The sequence below is a fragment of the Pygocentrus nattereri genome, chromosome 8 (genome assembly GCF_015220715.1).
Source record: "Pygocentrus nattereri isolate fPygNat1 chromosome 8, fPygNat1.pri, whole genome shotgun sequence".
NCBI lineage: Eukaryota > Metazoa > Chordata > Actinopteri > Characiformes > Serrasalmidae > Pygocentrus > Pygocentrus nattereri.
Genome location: NC_051218.1, coordinates 25,181,932 through 25,199,281, shown reverse-complemented (window position 1 = coordinate 25,199,281; position 17,350 = coordinate 25,181,932). Strand labels below are relative to the sequence as shown.

The 17,350-nt window shown below is 40.1% G+C and overlaps 1 protein-coding gene across 5 annotated transcripts in view; it reads right to left on the bottom strand.

Moving 5' to 3' along the window:
- The window catches only part of st3gal5 (ST3 beta-galactoside alpha-2,3-sialyltransferase 5), a 111,303-nt gene that overhangs the window by 31,712 nt on the left and 62,241 nt on the right, over positions 1-17,350 (bottom strand). Inside the window, exons 8-9 of one of the 5 annotated variants that reach the window (XM_017682197.2) lie at positions 10,724-10,758; positions 10,172-10,264 (exon numbers count right to left, since the gene is read on the bottom strand). The exons of 2 other annotated variants lie outside the window; for them this stretch is intronic. In XM_017682197.2, the coding sequence (XP_017537686.1) occupies positions 10,244-10,264; positions 10,724-10,758 (56 nt within the window). In that variant the 3' untranslated portion in view covers positions 10,172-10,243. Of the gene's footprint in view, positions 1-3,505; positions 3,542-10,171; positions 10,265-10,519; positions 10,759-17,350 lie in introns of those variants that run through there. 2 more of the 5 variants (XM_017682199.2, XM_017682196.2) reach the window with 2 other exon arrangements.

The following is a 17,350-nucleotide window of genomic DNA, read 5'->3' as shown; positions in this document are numbered from 1 at the left end:
CGCATAGGCAAAAAATCCTAGATTTATTCAGGTAAGGTTTCCTAAAGAATTGATCATTTAAAGTGGATTACATAGAATAGGTGTCATTAAATTTAAGCATTAAAGCATTTGCGATAAAATAGCCATGGTGAACTTTGAAAAACATACTAGAAAAGATGGATAAAAAATGACATTTTATCTATAAAATGTATCTATTATGATTTACAATCAGTCTAATTCTGAGTTTAAAATAAGTAAATAAATAATTTACTCTGATGTCTTGTATTCTTTATGAAGCTATGGTTTGAAATACAATACTTTTTTTACATTTACCAGACACATTAGTTGTATTTGCACAAAGTACTGGTATCGGATCGATATCACCGATAGCAGACTGAATTTTATTCAGTATCGGATCAGAAAGGAAATCGGTGGTATCAAACATCACTACTGGATGAGCCTTGTTGTAGTATTGTTCTTTTGCACATATGGGTCAATATTGGAGCTGATCTGTTCAGACGGATGTTGCATGCAGATCACATTTAAAAGATGATGTGAACAGCCAAACAAAAAATCAGATTTGGTGAGAAAATCAGATTCAGTCCACTTTTACCTGCTGTGTAAACGTAGCCTTGATTGCAAGAAGAAAGTGTTTCCTCTCGTGAACGAGGGTAGAACTGTATTGGGTTTGTGATTGTTTTCATAAGCCCTTTGTCTGACTACATAGTCTTTCAGTGTCTCCACTGTCTGAGTACGTAGTCTTTCAGTGTCTCCTTTGCCCTTCCCGCCAATTTTTTCCATCGCTACTTGAAGCACACAGGAAAAATGCCGGTCAATCGACCTCAGTGATTCAACAAGCACCATAACTTTTGTCCCTCACACATTCTACCCTCTTAAAAAAACCCTGTCCCATAACAGCCAGACAGAGTACTTTAGCCCCTCACAATAAACACTCTGCATCACATCAACTTTTTCCCAACTAACCTAATGAGAAATCTGATTAGGAAGCTACTGAGTGCTGGATGCCAGGTTGAAGAAAGGAAAATTGCAAATAGAGTTCTGACTCACTTCAGCAAGTTTAGATACATATTCTTCTAAGTTTAATTTAAAAAAACCTCTGAGCAAACAGCACAAAGCTGTAGTTGGCCGTTTTCAGTTCTCACTCACATGAAGCCCAGTGCTGTGTATTCACTGCTGGGTTTCCTATTGGTTTTGCTTGCACTGAAAATATGAACATAACTAGCTGTTTGCCAGAATGATCAATGAGCTTTTTTACATATAATGTTTTATTGATGCAAATAATCAACCATATTTGTAATTTTTTAAATTAAATTTGCAGAACTGCAGTACCACCATGGCCCACTGGGGGACTGTAGCCCATAGGTTGAAAACCACTGTATAGAATGGTTTAACCGAGTATTATTCGCTTGCTAATGTTCACTGGTTCCTAAATTCAAACAGCCACTGAGAGCAGACTGTAATGTTGTTATTACTATGCTTTCATTTAATAATAAAAACGGATGTAAATTAGTTTATGTTCATTTGACCTTAGGTGGTGATTCTGAATAAGTTTTAAAGAAGAAAGGAACAGAGAATATCCTCACCATTTCTTCTTCAAAGCAAAGTTTGATTCCAATATAGCAATTACTAATGTTATATATATATATATATAAAATTTAATGTTAAAATTTACAAAATAGGGCTTCCGGTTCCGGGCGGTATGGTGTAGGTCTCAGAACACGCGGGCTCTGCAGAGCAAAATTATAAATACTATTCAACTCACTCCAAATTCGATTATTTTCATAGCAGACGCTGTACTGAACATTGTTTCATCTTTTGCGCCATTTATATTCGCCGACATGCCACCGAAATTAAATAAAACTTCGAATTTTTCACAACCTCTCATTGGCTCGGCGCTTAGCGCCTCCTCCTCGGCCTCGCCTGATGCGTCTGTACCACGCAACGGTTCCGCTTCTCTCGATTTGGCTAAAGAGCTTGCTGCCCTGAAAACTGAAATCATCGCAGAGTTTCACACAATTTCAAAGGAATATCATTCCAAGATTCGAGTGGAGCTCCAGGAAATGAGATCTGAACTGCTCCGAGATAACGCCGCACTTAAGGCCGACATTGCTTCGGTTCATGGCACCGTTTCGGAGGTTGAGACTTCACTGTCAGGTCTTTCAGACGAGGTGGTGGATCTCAGGCCTACAGTTAAATCTCTCATGGGAGATCTCGCAAAAAACGATGCTAGATGCGAGGACCTGGAGGCTCGTTCACGCCGACAAAATATTAGACTTGTTGGAATTCGGAAAACGATTCGCGATTCATCTTATCCAACTCCAGCGTGTCTGAACTTTTGAGAGAGGCATTTTCCCTGGATAAAAGTTCACTTGTGGATAGAGCACATCATTCACTAGCACCCCGTCCAAAACCCAACGAGCCCCCTCGCCCAATAATAGTGAAATTGCACTATTTTGAAGATTGTTATCCTTAAAGAAGCTCTGAGTTGCCAGCGAATCTCCTCTGCAAGGAATGTGATTCTTCGTTTATCCTGACTTCACGCCCAAAGTAGCCAAAGCCAGGGCGGCTTTCAACGAGGTCCGCAAAATGGACAATGGACGGGGTCAAATACGGCATTGTACCCTGCTCGACTTCGAATTACATTTGAGGGAAAGTCACACGAGTTTACTTCTGCAGGCGAAGCCGAACGATTCATAACCACGATGGCTGGGTGATGTATCACCAGCTTTGTTAAGACGCCATAGTCACATTCATTTATTTATATCGCTTATTGTTTACTGGGCGGCTTTGACATGCTTTAACCTATTGTTGATTTGCGTATGTGTCACAATATTTTGTTTGTTACTAGTTCCATTCATAAAATCGATGGCTGTAAGAATTTAGAATAGGTGGAGTGCACTATCTGAGTTCTTTCTTTTTCTCTCGCGCACATTGTTGTGTACAGGGTGAAATTATTTTATAATTGTTCATGGCTGTTTGAGCTCACTTTTAAATGTGTGTATGTGAGTTCGTACGGAATTTGTTTCAGAATTGCTCATATGCGGAGCCCAGACATTTTGTCTGGTGCTGTTCTATCGGAGGCGTTGCTCAACTGGGTTTGACTCCCTTTGGAGTTTACTACTATGTTATGGGGTGTCCGTGTTCCTGTTGTTATTGTTGTTGTTGCTGTTGTGTGTATATGCGTGTTTGCGTATGTGTGTAGGTACCTTTGTGTATGTAGTGTTTTTTCCCCTCTTTTTATTTTATTTATTTATTTATTTATTTCTTCTCTCTCTCCCCTTTTCCACCACCACTTGTTTGGTGCTATCGGTTGCCACATTTTATTTTTTTTTGCCCGTCTTGTCTGGCAGATTTGCAATCAGAATTATGGTCCAAACAAATTTACTTTTCCAAAATGAGCACTATAGATTATAGGCTCATCTTGTCAGTGTTTCTTTATTTATTTATTTATTTATTAATTATTTAATTTCATTTTGTTTATACATTTGATATTTTAATGAAATGTGTCAACATCATGCCAGACTTGACAGGCCAGGGGAATCTGTAAAGAAGGGAGAGGAGAGATAAGGGGGGGGGGAGTAAAAAAGAGAAATAACAAAAGGGCAGATAAAACACAGCGCAAATGCCACGCCGATGGTTCACCAACTGCTGCTCCTGAGAAAAGAGAAGAAAGTGTACCTGAGACGTACAGCACTTGGAAATACTGCACAAATGACTGTGATGTATGTGTATGTGGGTGAGGGTTGGGTGTGTGTGTTTGTGAGTGCAGTACAGTATAAATTTGTCACAAGATGCACTCAATAGCGAGGACAGAAAGCTGCGACAACATCTCCCCAGAGGCCAGAGGAAGGCAGAGAAAGACCAGGGAATCCCGCCCGCCGCGGCCCCCCCAGGAGCAGTGGAGACCCTGGGCCGCATCTCCCAGTGACCCCTGCATGCCCACCCCAGCGGAAGGGAGAGGGGGACTCTGGACAGCACCCCCCCCAGCCACGGAGCGCAGGTCCAGGGGAACCAGAGGAACCAGAGCCGCCCCCAGGATGCCCCCCCATCACGAGGCAGCAGCGGAGACCCAGCGCCTCATACGCCCGAGAGCTACCCACCACCCAGCAGGGCCCCATCCCCGCCGAGGGGCCCTGAGCCGCCCAGGAACCCAACCACCCAGGGGAGCGGGCCAACCATCACACCGGAGTACCAGGCCAGGCCCTGAAGCCCCAAGGCGTCCCCCATCCGGGGGGGAAGTAGCAACCACAGGGGAGCAGCCGGGAGAGGACCGGGGACAGCAATCCCCCGACCCAGAACCAGCTGTCCTCACATACACTCAACCTCATATATACATCCTCGACCATATATACACCTACATACTTTCACTCCCATATATTCATCCACCCCTATATATACACCTACGCACACATACCTCCAAACCTATACACACTCCTACATACATACATACACACACATATATACATACACATATCACCCCAATATGTACACACACCCACCCATATATACACCCCCCGGTCCCCCTAGATGAGGTGGGGGCGAATGGAAAGCCCACCCAGTACCGGTTTGTGTATGGATGCATACATGGGACGAACGTGCACATGTGCGGGAGGGCGCACACACGGGAGGAACATGCACGGCTGCACATGAGTCCGAGGGCGCACACCAGGGAAGAATGCGCGCCGGCGCACAGACGCCCACACCCACCCAACCATACAATGTCACATGACCGGCACCGCTGTACAGGCCACCCTCCGTGGCGGGGGTGGCGGGGGCCCGGGCAGCAACCCCAGGACGCCAGGAATGCCCCTGGCCCAGCCCCCGCACCGGCGTCCAACCCCCCGCCCCGGCAGGGAGCAGGAAACGGGTGAGGGATGACCCCCCCCCCTCACATGATGACAAGCCCCCACCTCCCCCACCGCAGAGAGCAGCCCGCCCAACAGCACCAACCACACAACACCACATGCCCGTGCGAACGTGGATGTCCACACATCCACACACACCCCCCCCCGCACACACCCCCGGACCCAAACACAGCCCAAAGCATCATGATATGGGGATGTTTCTCCTACTACAGTGTTGGTCCTATTTATCGCATACCAGGGATCATGGATCAATTTGAGTACATCAGGATATTGGAAGAAGTCATGCTGCCATATGCTGAAGAGGAAATGCCTTTGAGGTGGACCTTTCAACAAGATAATGACCCAAAACATACCAGCAAGCGAGCAAAAGCATGGTTCCAAACGAACATGATTCAGCTGATGGAGTGGCCAGCACAATCCCCGGACCTTAATCCCATAGAAAACTTGTGGGCTGACATAAAAAAATGCAGTGCATGAGGCAAAACCAAGAAACGCAGGGGAATTGTGGAATATAGTACAATTGGCCTGGGCTGCAATACCTGTTGACCGTTGCCAGAAATTGGTTGACTCCATGCACCACAGATGTGAAGCAGTTATCAGAAACCGTGGTTTTGCAACAAAATATTAGTTTAGGATACTCAACCAAGTTGACTTATCAAGAATTTCTTAGTTTGTGCAGTACATTTTTGAGTTTCCAAGAAAAGATGTCAACGCTGCTATTTTTTTGAACATTACGTTTCTGACTTTCTGTGAAATATCATTATTATTATTTGAGTTTTAATTACTTTTCCCAATTGTCCTGCTTTGGAATAGAATGTGCTGTGTCCCCAATGCATTTGTGTTCATTAAAGTACAATTTGTTAGAAGAATTTTGACATTTACTCATTTTTTTAAAGACACTGCTATTATTTTGAGCACAACTGTACATCCCGAGGCAAAACGGCAGCGCCCCCCGAGCCCCCACCCATCCACCACCAACCAGGGCAAGCACACAGACACCCCAGGTCAGCCGCCGAGGCCCCCCAGCTTACTCAGGAAGTTACTGACACAAGCAGTCATCCCAGAGTCAATTCCCAGCCACCAACTAGGCCACCCGGGAGATGAAACCACAGCCAACCACCCCGACTAACTAGTGGAATTGATCAGTGGGAACCAAAGAGAGTTAAATTCCTCCAACTGGTTTTTAGAGGAAGCAGACATTCTTTCCAGACTAATGTGATCAAATAATAAATTTTTGTAAAGAGCAATATGTAGATCTTTTTTTTGCTTCCAGTTAATGAGGATGGTTTTCTTGGCGATGCATAGGGCAGTGAGAACTATGTGTGATGTATTTGCATCCATAACCAATTCACTGACGTCTCCTAAGATGCACAGTCTGGGTGAGGTTGGGATGCAACATTTAAGCCACGTGGACAAGTCTATACATATCCTGTGCCAGAACACCTGAACAGGCCTACAATCCCATATAGCATGCATATAGTTATCGGTTACATTGGCTGTACAGTGGGTGCATATGTTTGATTGTGCTAGGCCCATTTGGAACATCCTTTGTCCTGTATAATGTATTCTATGAAGGACTTTGTATTGTATAAGTTGTAAGTTGGGGCTTTTACTTATTTTGAAGATATTTGAACATATTTCTGTCCAAAAGCTTTGATCTTGATTGATAGAAAGAACACGTTCCCATTTGGCTATCGGGAGGGAGATTGAGTCATCAAATTTTAACAATAATTTGTATAGTTTTGATAATAATTTAGGGGTACATAAATTAAAAAATTCAGTTACCCATGTTGATATTTCCAAATTTAGTTGGTTGAGATTAAATCTCTCTTGAATGATGGATTTCAATTGTTGATATTCAAGAAATTTACTGTTGTTTATTCCATATTCTGATATGAGTTCCTGGAATGTGACAAAGTTTCCATCTTAATAACATGTTCTAAATTTTTTATTCCCTTTTCACACCATGATGTGAAATTTAGTACTTTCTTATTCTGACAAATGTCTGGATTGTTCCAAATGGGTGTTAGTTTGCATGAAATAAGTGGAGACTGAGTTAGTTTTAGAAATTCCCACCAGGCTGTCAGTGAGCTATTTATATTGAGGCTTTTAAAAGCGTCGTGGCGCTTAATATTAGAGCTAATGTAAGGTAAGTCTGAGAGTTTTGTTTTTCTACAGAATGCTTGTTCTAGGTCCAACCATTGACTGTCTAGTAAGTCAGGTTTGATCCATTTTGAAATGTACTGTAATCTATTGGCTAAGAAATAATTTGGTAGTTCTAAACCACCATTGTTTTTCGGCTTTTGTAGTTTTCAGACTTATTCTTGATGGCTTATTTTTCCATAAAAATTGTGAGATGTTTGAATCTAAGGACTTAAACCAAGCAGCAGGGGGTTTATGTGGGATTAGTGAGAATAAATAGTTGATTTTTGGTAAAACCATCATTTTAATGGTAGTGACTCTCCCCATGAGTGATATAGGTAAGGCGTTCCAACGTTTGAGATCATCTTCTATTGTTTTCAGTAAAGGGATATGATTTAACTGCACTAAATCTAAAAGCCTAGCAGAGACATGTATGCCTAAATATCTAATATTAACTGATTGTAGTGGAATGGTGGTCGTGTTCTGGAAACTACAGTTTATAGGCAAAACTGTTGATTTTCCCCAGTTGATGGAATAGTCTAATATAGAAGAGAAGCTATCTATTAGTCTAATTGTATTCGGGAGAGAAGCTTGGGAGTTTTCTAGGAAAAGTAATATATCATCTGCATAAAGACTTATCTTGTGGTTTGTAGTTTCTGTGTTAATTCCTTTAATATTTGTATTTTGTCGAATTGCTGCTGCTAATGGCTCAATGAAGATAACGAAAAGTGAGGGTGATAGTGAGCAGCCCTGCCTGGTGCCCCTCTGCAGAGTGAAGCTTTGTGAAGTGATGTGAAGTGTTGTGAAGTGTTCCTCATCTTCACTTTTCTGTTTGTCTTGTTTCTCGTCTGGTTGAAAGTATTTGAATGTATGTTGATTTGTTTATCTGTTTATTTGTTTTTTATCCTCTTTTATACTCTACCATTCTTCTTTTAACCGTTGTAAGGTGTCCTTGAGTGCTTTGAAAGGCGCCATTACTAAATAAAATGTATTATTATTATTATTATTAAGTGATATCGTTTGTCCTAACACGTGCACTAGGAGAGCTATGTAAGGTTTTGATCCAGTTTATGAAGGATGAACCAAATCCGAATTTGTGTAGAACTGCTAATAAATATTTCCAGTTTACCCGATCAAATGCCTTTTCTGCGTCTAAAGATACAATGGTTGTCTCTAATTTGTTAATTGTGCAGTAATCTATTATGTTTACTAGTCTGCGTGTGTTATTTGCTGATTGTCTACCCTTGATAAAACCTGTCTGGTCAGGATGTACTATAAGTGGAGTGATTTTCTCTAATCTTCTGGCAAGGACTTTGCAAATAATTTTAAGATCTACATTTATGAGTGAAATTGGGCGATAGCTAGAAGGCAGTGTAGGGTCTTTGCCTGGTTTAAGAAGTAGGATAATGTTAGCAGAATTCATGTCTGGGGACAGTACGTTCTCATTTTGAATTTGAGTTACCGTTCTAAAAAAGGTTGGTTCAAGCACAGACCAGAATTCTTTGTAGAACTCTACTGGAAATCCATCTGGGCCTGGGGCTTTGCTATTTGGTAGATGCTGCAGGGCTTCATGTAATTCGGATAAAGCAAGTGGTGAATCCAGGGCAACAACTTGTTCATTTTTCAGCTTGGGGAGATTAATATTATTAAGAAATTCTTCAATAGCTGCGTCAGATGGATTAATCTGTGATGAATATAAGGCTTTGTAAAACTCTTTAAAAGCTTTATTTATTTGTTGTGGGTCATGAGTAATGTTTCCAGTTGAGACTTTAATAGAAGAGATTTGTTTTTTCTTTATTTAGCTTTAGCTGGTTAGCAAGGAATTTTCCGGATTTATTGCTATGTTCAAAGTTCTGCCAACGCAACCTTTGCAGTAAAAATTGTGTCTTTTTGTCTATTATTTCATTTAATTCCAGTTTGAGTTTTCTCAGCTTGCTCATTGTGTGTTCTTGTGGTGAAGCAGCATGGGCAGCTTCTAAGGATTTTATTTTTTCTTCCAATTCTAATACCTGTGTTTTTTCTTTTTTTTTCTTATGTGTGCAGTGGGATATTATCTTCCCCCGCATTACTGCCTTTCCTGCTTCCCAAAGAACACACAGTGATGTTCCTGGCAGATCGTTATTTTCTAAATATGTTGTCCATTCCTTTTTGAAATAATGAATGAAATCTTGTTCTTTAAGTAATGATGTATTTAATCTCCAGTTCCTATGTGTTAATGTGGTTCTTTTCTGTGCCAGAGAGAGAGAGTCATTGATGACATGGTCATTGATAGTGATAGGATGAATCTGAGTGTCTGTGACATCGATCATAATAGAATTGCTAACTAAGAAGTTGTCTAAACGAGAATGTGAGTGGTGCACTGCTGAAAAGAAGGTGTAATCCCGTAGAGTGGGGTGATGTGAACGCCACGCATCGGAGAGCCCAAAGTCGTTCATATATTGTTGTATTCATATATTCATATTGAGTGTCTGCAGACTGCCAGTTCCTTTGACTCATTGCTGTACTGAGCCTGTCGATATTTGGATGAAGCACCAGGTTGAAATCTCCTCCTATTATTAGTTTGGTGTCAGAATGATCAGAGAGTGCAGTGAAAATATTATGAAAAAAGGAGGGATCGTCAACATTTGGCCCATATATATTAGCAATACATAAATGCATATTTAGAATCGACAAGTTAAGTATTATAAATCTACCTTCAGGATCTGTTATATTGTTGCTAATGGAAAAGTTTATCCTTCTGTTAATTAGTATGGCCACCCCCCTTTGTTTTGAGTTGTAGCAGGCTGAGTACGCATGAGGGAACTGAGGAGAGGTCAGTGTGTATGTAGGTGTTTTGGACATATGTGTTTCCTGTAGAAAGACAATATCTGCTTGCAAGTCGCTTAGCCGATTAAAAATTTTCAATCTCTTTTCCCTCGAACCAGCTCCACGTACATTCCATGTAACAAACCTCAGTGTACTCATGTTAAAACTAGCTGTTTGAGTGTTGGATGTTTACTAGAGGTGTATGTGTTGTATAAGTGTGCTGTATGCCTGTGTTGTATGTTTTGTGTGTGTATCTGCACTATATGTCTGTGTGTGTGTGTCTGTGCCTGCATGTATCGGTCGTGTATGTCTATGTGTCTGTGCTGTGTTTGTGTGTGTCTCCTGTATGTTTGTGTGAGTGTGTGCTGTGTGTCTCTGTGTGTGTCTGTTAGATATGCCTGTATGTATGTGTGTGTGTGTGAACAAATAGCTTAAAGTGAATGAACAAATCGCTGTGTGGGTGTTGAAAGAGAGAGGGGGAGGAAAAAAAGGTGATACGTAAAATGAAAGTGCACATACAACAACAACAAAAAAAGGAAAAACAAATACATCTTAAGAAAGAAGAAAACATTTGTGTTATTTAAGGCACTCTGCTTATTAAACCGGCATTAATGATTCTTTCTTAGACATGTCTTATTATACTAGTCGAAAGGTGATATGTTAAAGTATTCGGATAAAGGCGTCTGTGTTGATACAGATCACCTGATTAGTACAGCCATGGTGTGATATTAATGTCGCGGTAGAGTTGACCGTTAACGTAGAGTTTGTCCACTGCAATGACAGCCCGGGAGCCTCCTTGAATGAAACGCTTACGGATGGGGAACAGGACCTTGCGTCGCTCCAGGATTCTTTTACATTCACATAGTAATTATTATGAACATGGGGAAAAAGCATCTAGGTTGTTGGCTCACCAGTTGAAGAGACGGGCGGCATCTCGTCTGATTCCCTGTATTAAAGACCAGAATGATGAGCAATGTTCAGACTCATGCTCCATCAACAGATCTTCCAAATGGTTTTATTCTGACCTTAACAGATCACAGGCTATATCTGGTGTTGAGATTTCTATTTTTTTAGACAAACTGGTTTTCCCTGTTGTGAACTCATCATTTGCTGATCAGCTTGATGTACCACTGACCCAAAAATACATTGAAATTTCTATTAAGAGCATGCAAAACAACAAAGCACCTGGCCCAGATGGGTTTCCCATCGAATTTTACAAGAAGTTTGCTGTGAAATTAGTACCGCTTTTATTAGCAGTTTTCAACGAGTCTCTATCTTCTGGCACCTTACCACAAACAAATATTTGGGTCATATAGACCTATATCTCTTTTAAATGCAGATGTAAAAATTTTGTCCAAAGCCCTGGCGCTGAGATTGGAGCAGGTACTCCCTAATATTATATCATGCGATCAAAATGGCTTTATCATGGGACGCCAGCTCTATTTCAATATCCGGACACTCTTAAATGCCTTTTTTTTCACTCTTAAAACTCTTTTTTTGATACTTAAGTGTTTATTTAGATTTTGTTTTTCACAATATGCACAAAAAACATTTTAAAGAATTAAAGACACAAATACAAATGATAATTATAACAACATCCATAGTGCTAAAGATCTCTGTTTCCTTAACGGAAGAAAGAAAAGAAAAATAAATAAATGAATAAATAAAATAATATATAAATAATAACAAAAAAAAGATATCAGTAATAATGTCATAACAAAATAAGAGTATAAAAATATTAAATCCACCAAGGTTGCCAAAAGTCGAAAGGTTGTGTGTTAAAGATTACAGTATGTTTAACAGTTATTTTATTCCAGTTTTTTCTTTTATTCCAGTTTTTTCATCCTTGTTTGTTTCTGTGACGTCGTATACTGTCCATTTGCACCAGTTATTATCAAAAATTATTCCCCTCAGTCGAAGCTGGTAAGTCATTTTTTCCAATCCATAAATTTCTCTAACAATTTCTACCCATTGTTCAAAAGTGGGTGGGGCGTCCGATTTGCCCCAATTTCGCGTTATTGCTTTCTTGCTTGCTATCAGCAAAATCTTTGTTAAATACCTATCACTGTCTAAAACATAGTTATTTATATCGCCAAGATATAACATTGCATTCTTTGGGGATTGGGTAGCCCAAAATGTCCTTGATGCCATCATTTATTTTCTCCCAGAAAGAATGTAGTTTATCACATTCCCAGAAGACATGAGTGTGATTGGCCACCATATTTGTACAGAGTCTCCAACATGGTTGATGTTGCCCAATTTGTTTACTCTTTATTTCAGGTGTTATAAAATATCGAGTCAGATTTTTCCACCCAAATTCTTTCCATATTCTTGAATTAGTAGTAGAGTGTGGCACCCTGCACATTTTAGCCCACTCTTTCTCTGTAATATTGATGTTAAGTTCCTTTTCCCATTTAACTTTTATATATACAGTGGAGGAGGCATTGCATTCTCTCAGGCTATGATAGAGATGAGATGTTGCCCTTAGTTTTGTTCCACTATATGTTTTTACAACAGCATCGATGACTGCATTAAGAGACTTTGAAATTTGCTCACCTTGTAACTCATTTATAAAATAGTTTCTTATTTGTAAGTATCTAAAGAAATCTCTATCCCCCAGGCCATAACTCTTTTTTAATTCCTGGAAACTAATTAGATGTCCATTTTTAACAATTGTACAGACTGCTGTCACGCCCTTTGTTGCCCACTGTCTGAAGCTATGATCTATTAAGCTTGGTTTGAATCTCTCATCGTAGGCAAACCAACTTAATAGTTTTATGTGTCTACCTAATTTGTATCGTTTGATAAAATCAAACCACATATCTAATGTATGAATACTAATACAGTCTATTGAATCTTGTAGTGTCTTTGTAAGTTTCATATTACCAAGAAGGGACTGGATTGGAAATTGCAATACAGTCTTCTCTATGTCTTTCCACCGTGCATAATAATTTTCGTCACACCATTTAAGTAATGGTCCCAGTTGGGCTGCCTGGAAATAGTCTTTAAGATTTGGCAGTGACACCCCACTCCTGTCCCTGGGCAACGTAAAGTGGAGTATTTTATTCTTGGCTTTTTTCTATTCCAGATGAATCTGGAAATCATTTTATCCCAATTGTTGAAACTTTCTTGGGGTATTTTAATAGGAAGTGAGTGAAATAGGTATAAAAGTCTGGGAACTACATTCATTTTAATTACTTCAATTCTAGAACTAAAATCCAGAGGTAGTAAGGACGAGTTTTCCAAATCTCTCTTGATCTGTACATGGATCTGGTTGTAGTTTGTTTTGAAAAGCTGGGAGAGGTTTCTTGTTAAAAACACACCAAGGTATTTTATTGTTTTTGCTTCCCATTTCAGTTGGAACATCTTTTGGATTTCTTGAGAGGGCGTACAGTTGAAGGCCAAGATTTGTGTTTTGTGAACATTTATTTTGTAACCTGAATGTTTTCCATATATACTCAGTAATTCCATCAGATTTGGGAAGCATGTATTAGGGTTCCTTACGTAAACTATGATATGATCCGCAAATAGGCTGAAAATATGCTTTTGTCCTTTTATAGTAATTCCCTGTAGGTCTTTACTCTGATGTATAGCCTGCGCTAAGGGTTCAATATATATGTAGAATAGGAGCGGTGACAAGCCGCATCCCTGCCGAGTACCTCTTTTGAGCGTTATCCTTTCTGTTAGACTACCATTAATTTTTATCCTGGCTGTTGGATTTTGATATAAAGTTTTGATGCACTTAATTGAATCTTTGCTAAATCCAAATCGTTCTAACACTAAATATAGAAAACCCCAATTCACACTATCAAAAGCCTTCTCGGCATCGAGGCTTATCATTATTATCATTATCATTTGCACTGAGTCAATAATATGTAGAGTTCTCCTAATATTGTCTTGTGTTTGGCGACCTATAATAAAACCTGTTTGATCTTCATAAATTAGCTCTGGCAGAAAAGTCATACATCTTTTTGCTATAATAGAGGTATATATCTTGTAGTCCACATTAAGAACTGAAATAGGGCGGTAATTACTATAATATTCTGGATCCTTGCCTTCCTTGGGAATTAATGATATTATTGCATCCTTCCAAGATGGTGGCAGTTGCCCTTTTTTAAGCGTCCAATTAAAAGAAGAAACTAGTAGAGGGGTTAATTCTTCTTTAAATGTTCTATATCACTCTGCTGGAAAGCCATCGCTACCTGGGGATTTGTTTGCTTTGAGTCTGGATATAGCTTCATATATTTCTTTTTGAGTAATAGTGGCCATAAGTTGTTCATTTTGTATTTCACCAATGGACGGTAGATCTAGAGAGTTGAGGAATTGTCTTATCATAACTTCGCTAGAAGCAAGTGGTTGTGTATATAAAGTTTTATAATATTCCTTAAACACATTCTCAATTTCCATTGGATTATACAGATGCTGACTGGAATGAGAGTCCTTGATCTTAGTTTTTTCTCTACCTCTTCTCTTAGAATATTATCTATTTCTTGTTATGTGGCCCTCTTTTGTTGTAGAAATTGTGTTTGACGAGTATTCTGGTATTGTATTTCTAAAGTTCTTAATTTCTCAATCAGGCTAAAATATGTTGCTTGTTTAAGTTTAAGACGTGACGTAATCGCTATCAATTTCCCTCGAATAACGGCCTTGAGCGCGTCCCATAAAATTATTGTATCTGTTTCCCCTGTGTCATTTTCCTCAATATATCTTCTAATTTCTATTTTAAATTGATCAATTATTGTTTTGTCATTTAAAATACCTATATTTAACCTCCAGGTAGTGTTTTTCTGCCTGTTACCTAAGTGTACATCTAGATGTACAGTGTTATGATCTGATATATCAGCTGTTCCAATTTTACATTCTATTACCCTATGTAGTTCCCAGCTATTCATAAATATATAGTCGATTCTTGAGTGTGTTTTATGTCGGTTGGAGTAATATGTATAATCTTTTTCCAGTGAAGGTGAAGGGTGAAGTTCCCTCCAAACATCGACCATTCCTTGTTCTTTCAAAATGGTGTTCATGAATTTGGTAATGTGCATTTTGTTTCTGTTAGAGCTTGTGGTATCCATATTACGATTTAATATTATATTTAGACCCCCCCCACAAATCACAAGGCCTTCTGATTCCGAGGCAACTATTCTAAACAGGGATTTGAAAAAGCATTTATCACTGTCTGGTGGAGCATATATATTAATCAGTGTCACTATTTCATGTTCTAATTTTCCCTTAACAATAACATATCTCCCTTCTTTATCTGTAATTTCTATGAAACATTCAAACGTGACTGAGTTTTTAATAAGTATTACTACCCCCCTCTTATGGCTCTGTTTGTGTGAACTATAAAATGTGTTTCTATAGCCAATTTTTTTCAGCTTTTCATGTTCCTCTTTTGTTAAATGGGTTTCCTGCATAAATATAACATAAGCCTTAAGCTTTTTCATTTTTAGGATTACTTTGCTTCTTTTGATGGGGTTATTCATGCCATTTACATTCAATGACACCAATTTTATAGTACTCATGTTATTGCTAGATGTATAACTCTTTCTATGGCCCTGGCAACCGTACAACATATAGTGAACCAAGAAAACATTGGGGATCTTCATAAACCAGAAAATATGAAAAAGAAAACAGAAAAAGAAGACAAGCAGAGTGACTTCCAAAGACGGGTGCATCTCTTGTGCACCTCCCACGTCGTGTCTGTGGGCCAAGGGGAACGTCTCATAAAAAATAAGGGCCCCTCCCTAGCAGTAAGAGGTGGGCTTCTCAGCCACCGACTCTCACACACTCTAGTAAAGTCTAACTCAACTCGCATAGGATCGCTCCCAACCAAACATTAACTTGTTTACAGAGCAGACCGTCCAACTTGGAACTATACAGACTTTGAATGTGTAGCGTTATATTAGCGCATACCAGTCAGGCATAAGTCTTTTCATCTAATCTTCTCATCCTTATGTTTTCTTCTTACCTGGCCTTTGTTGCCCATGTTGTATGTCCCGTCCATGACTTATTTCCTTTGAAATTCTTGTAGTTTCAATTTAACTCGATCGGTGGTTGATGGCACTCTGTGATTTCCAGCTTGTTGCCACGGCAGCGTCATCCTCAGCCGCGACCTCTATCCCTCTCCTCCTCGCGTCCTCAGCCGCTTCTCTCGTGTTCCCGTACGTTCGCAGGCCGGATTCCCAGTGGATGCGCATCTTGGTTAGAGGTGTTTGGAAACGGATGCCTCTTTCTTTCAGGGCTTTCTTAATCCTGATGTACTCCTTACGTTTATGAATAACCTCCATCGCGTAGTCGTGATCAAAAGAAAGCGCCCGACCCTCATACTGGATCTTTTTCTGCCACGCTTTCTTCAAGACTGTCTCTTTTACAGTGTATTGGAGAAAGTTCACGATTATGGATCTCGGGGGCTGATCCGAGTTTGGCTTCGGTGCTAAGGCTCTGTGTGCCCGCTGAATTTGCAGTTCCATTTCGCTGGGCAGAGAAAGTTCAGCTCTCAGCAACCGCTCTACAAACACAGGCACAGAGGCACCCTCTGCGTTCTCTGGTAAGCCAAAAATGCGGATATTGTTTCGTCTACTTCTACCTTCTTGTTCTTTCAGTTTCTCTTGTTGTCAGTTTCTCTGTTGTTTTAACGTTTCCAGGAGAGCCTCGTTTGCCTCCACACTCCACAATTCAATTTCGCCCACTCCGCTTCGTCAATTCTGGTAGCTTGTGAGGCTAGCTCTTTCGCCGTTTCTGTGAGTCTCTGATTGATATCTCGCTTGAAATGTTCCAGTTCTTCTTTCATTTCTTTTTTGAATTCCTCTTTAAATGCGGCTAGGTCAGAACGAAGTTCAGTTTTAAAACTTTGTATTTCTCTGACAACTTCTTTTAGCCCCGAGCGAATTGCTACCGCCACCTCAGCTTCCATGTTTTCGCCATCAGCACCGCTGTCGTCTGCCTCCGACATGTTTCCCTCGTTCTCAAACTGTCAGTTGTTTGTCGTTGTTTTTGGTCTTCCTCTGACTTCGAGTTCTCCCTCCCCGTTCCATTACTGGATAAAAGGCGTAGTTTTAGTCGACTGTGGATTTGGGGGCTCTTTTTCCCGTTTGGTAAATGGGAGCTAGTGGCTTATGCTGCCATCGTTAACCGAGTCCAACCGGAAGTCTCTAAATGCCATTTTCATGGATCACTCAACTAACTCTGCTGAATTGATCATTTCTCTTGACGCAGAAAAAGCATTCGATCGTGTTGAATGGAACTATTTGTTTGATGTTCTACAGCGAACATTTCTTTGGATTCCGAGAGAAATTCATTTCCTGGATAAGACTGCTATATACTGCCCCTCAAGCGAGTGTACACACTAATGAACTTAATTCAGAATATTTTCCATTGACACGGGGCACTAGACACGGAAGCTCCCTCTCGCCATTACTTTTTGCCCTAGCCATCGAACCTCTGTCAATTGCTTAACATCTCTCTCATCTTTTAGAGGTATTGTCCGCACTGGAGTCGAGCTAAAACTATCATTATACCCTGATGATTTACTGCTGTAT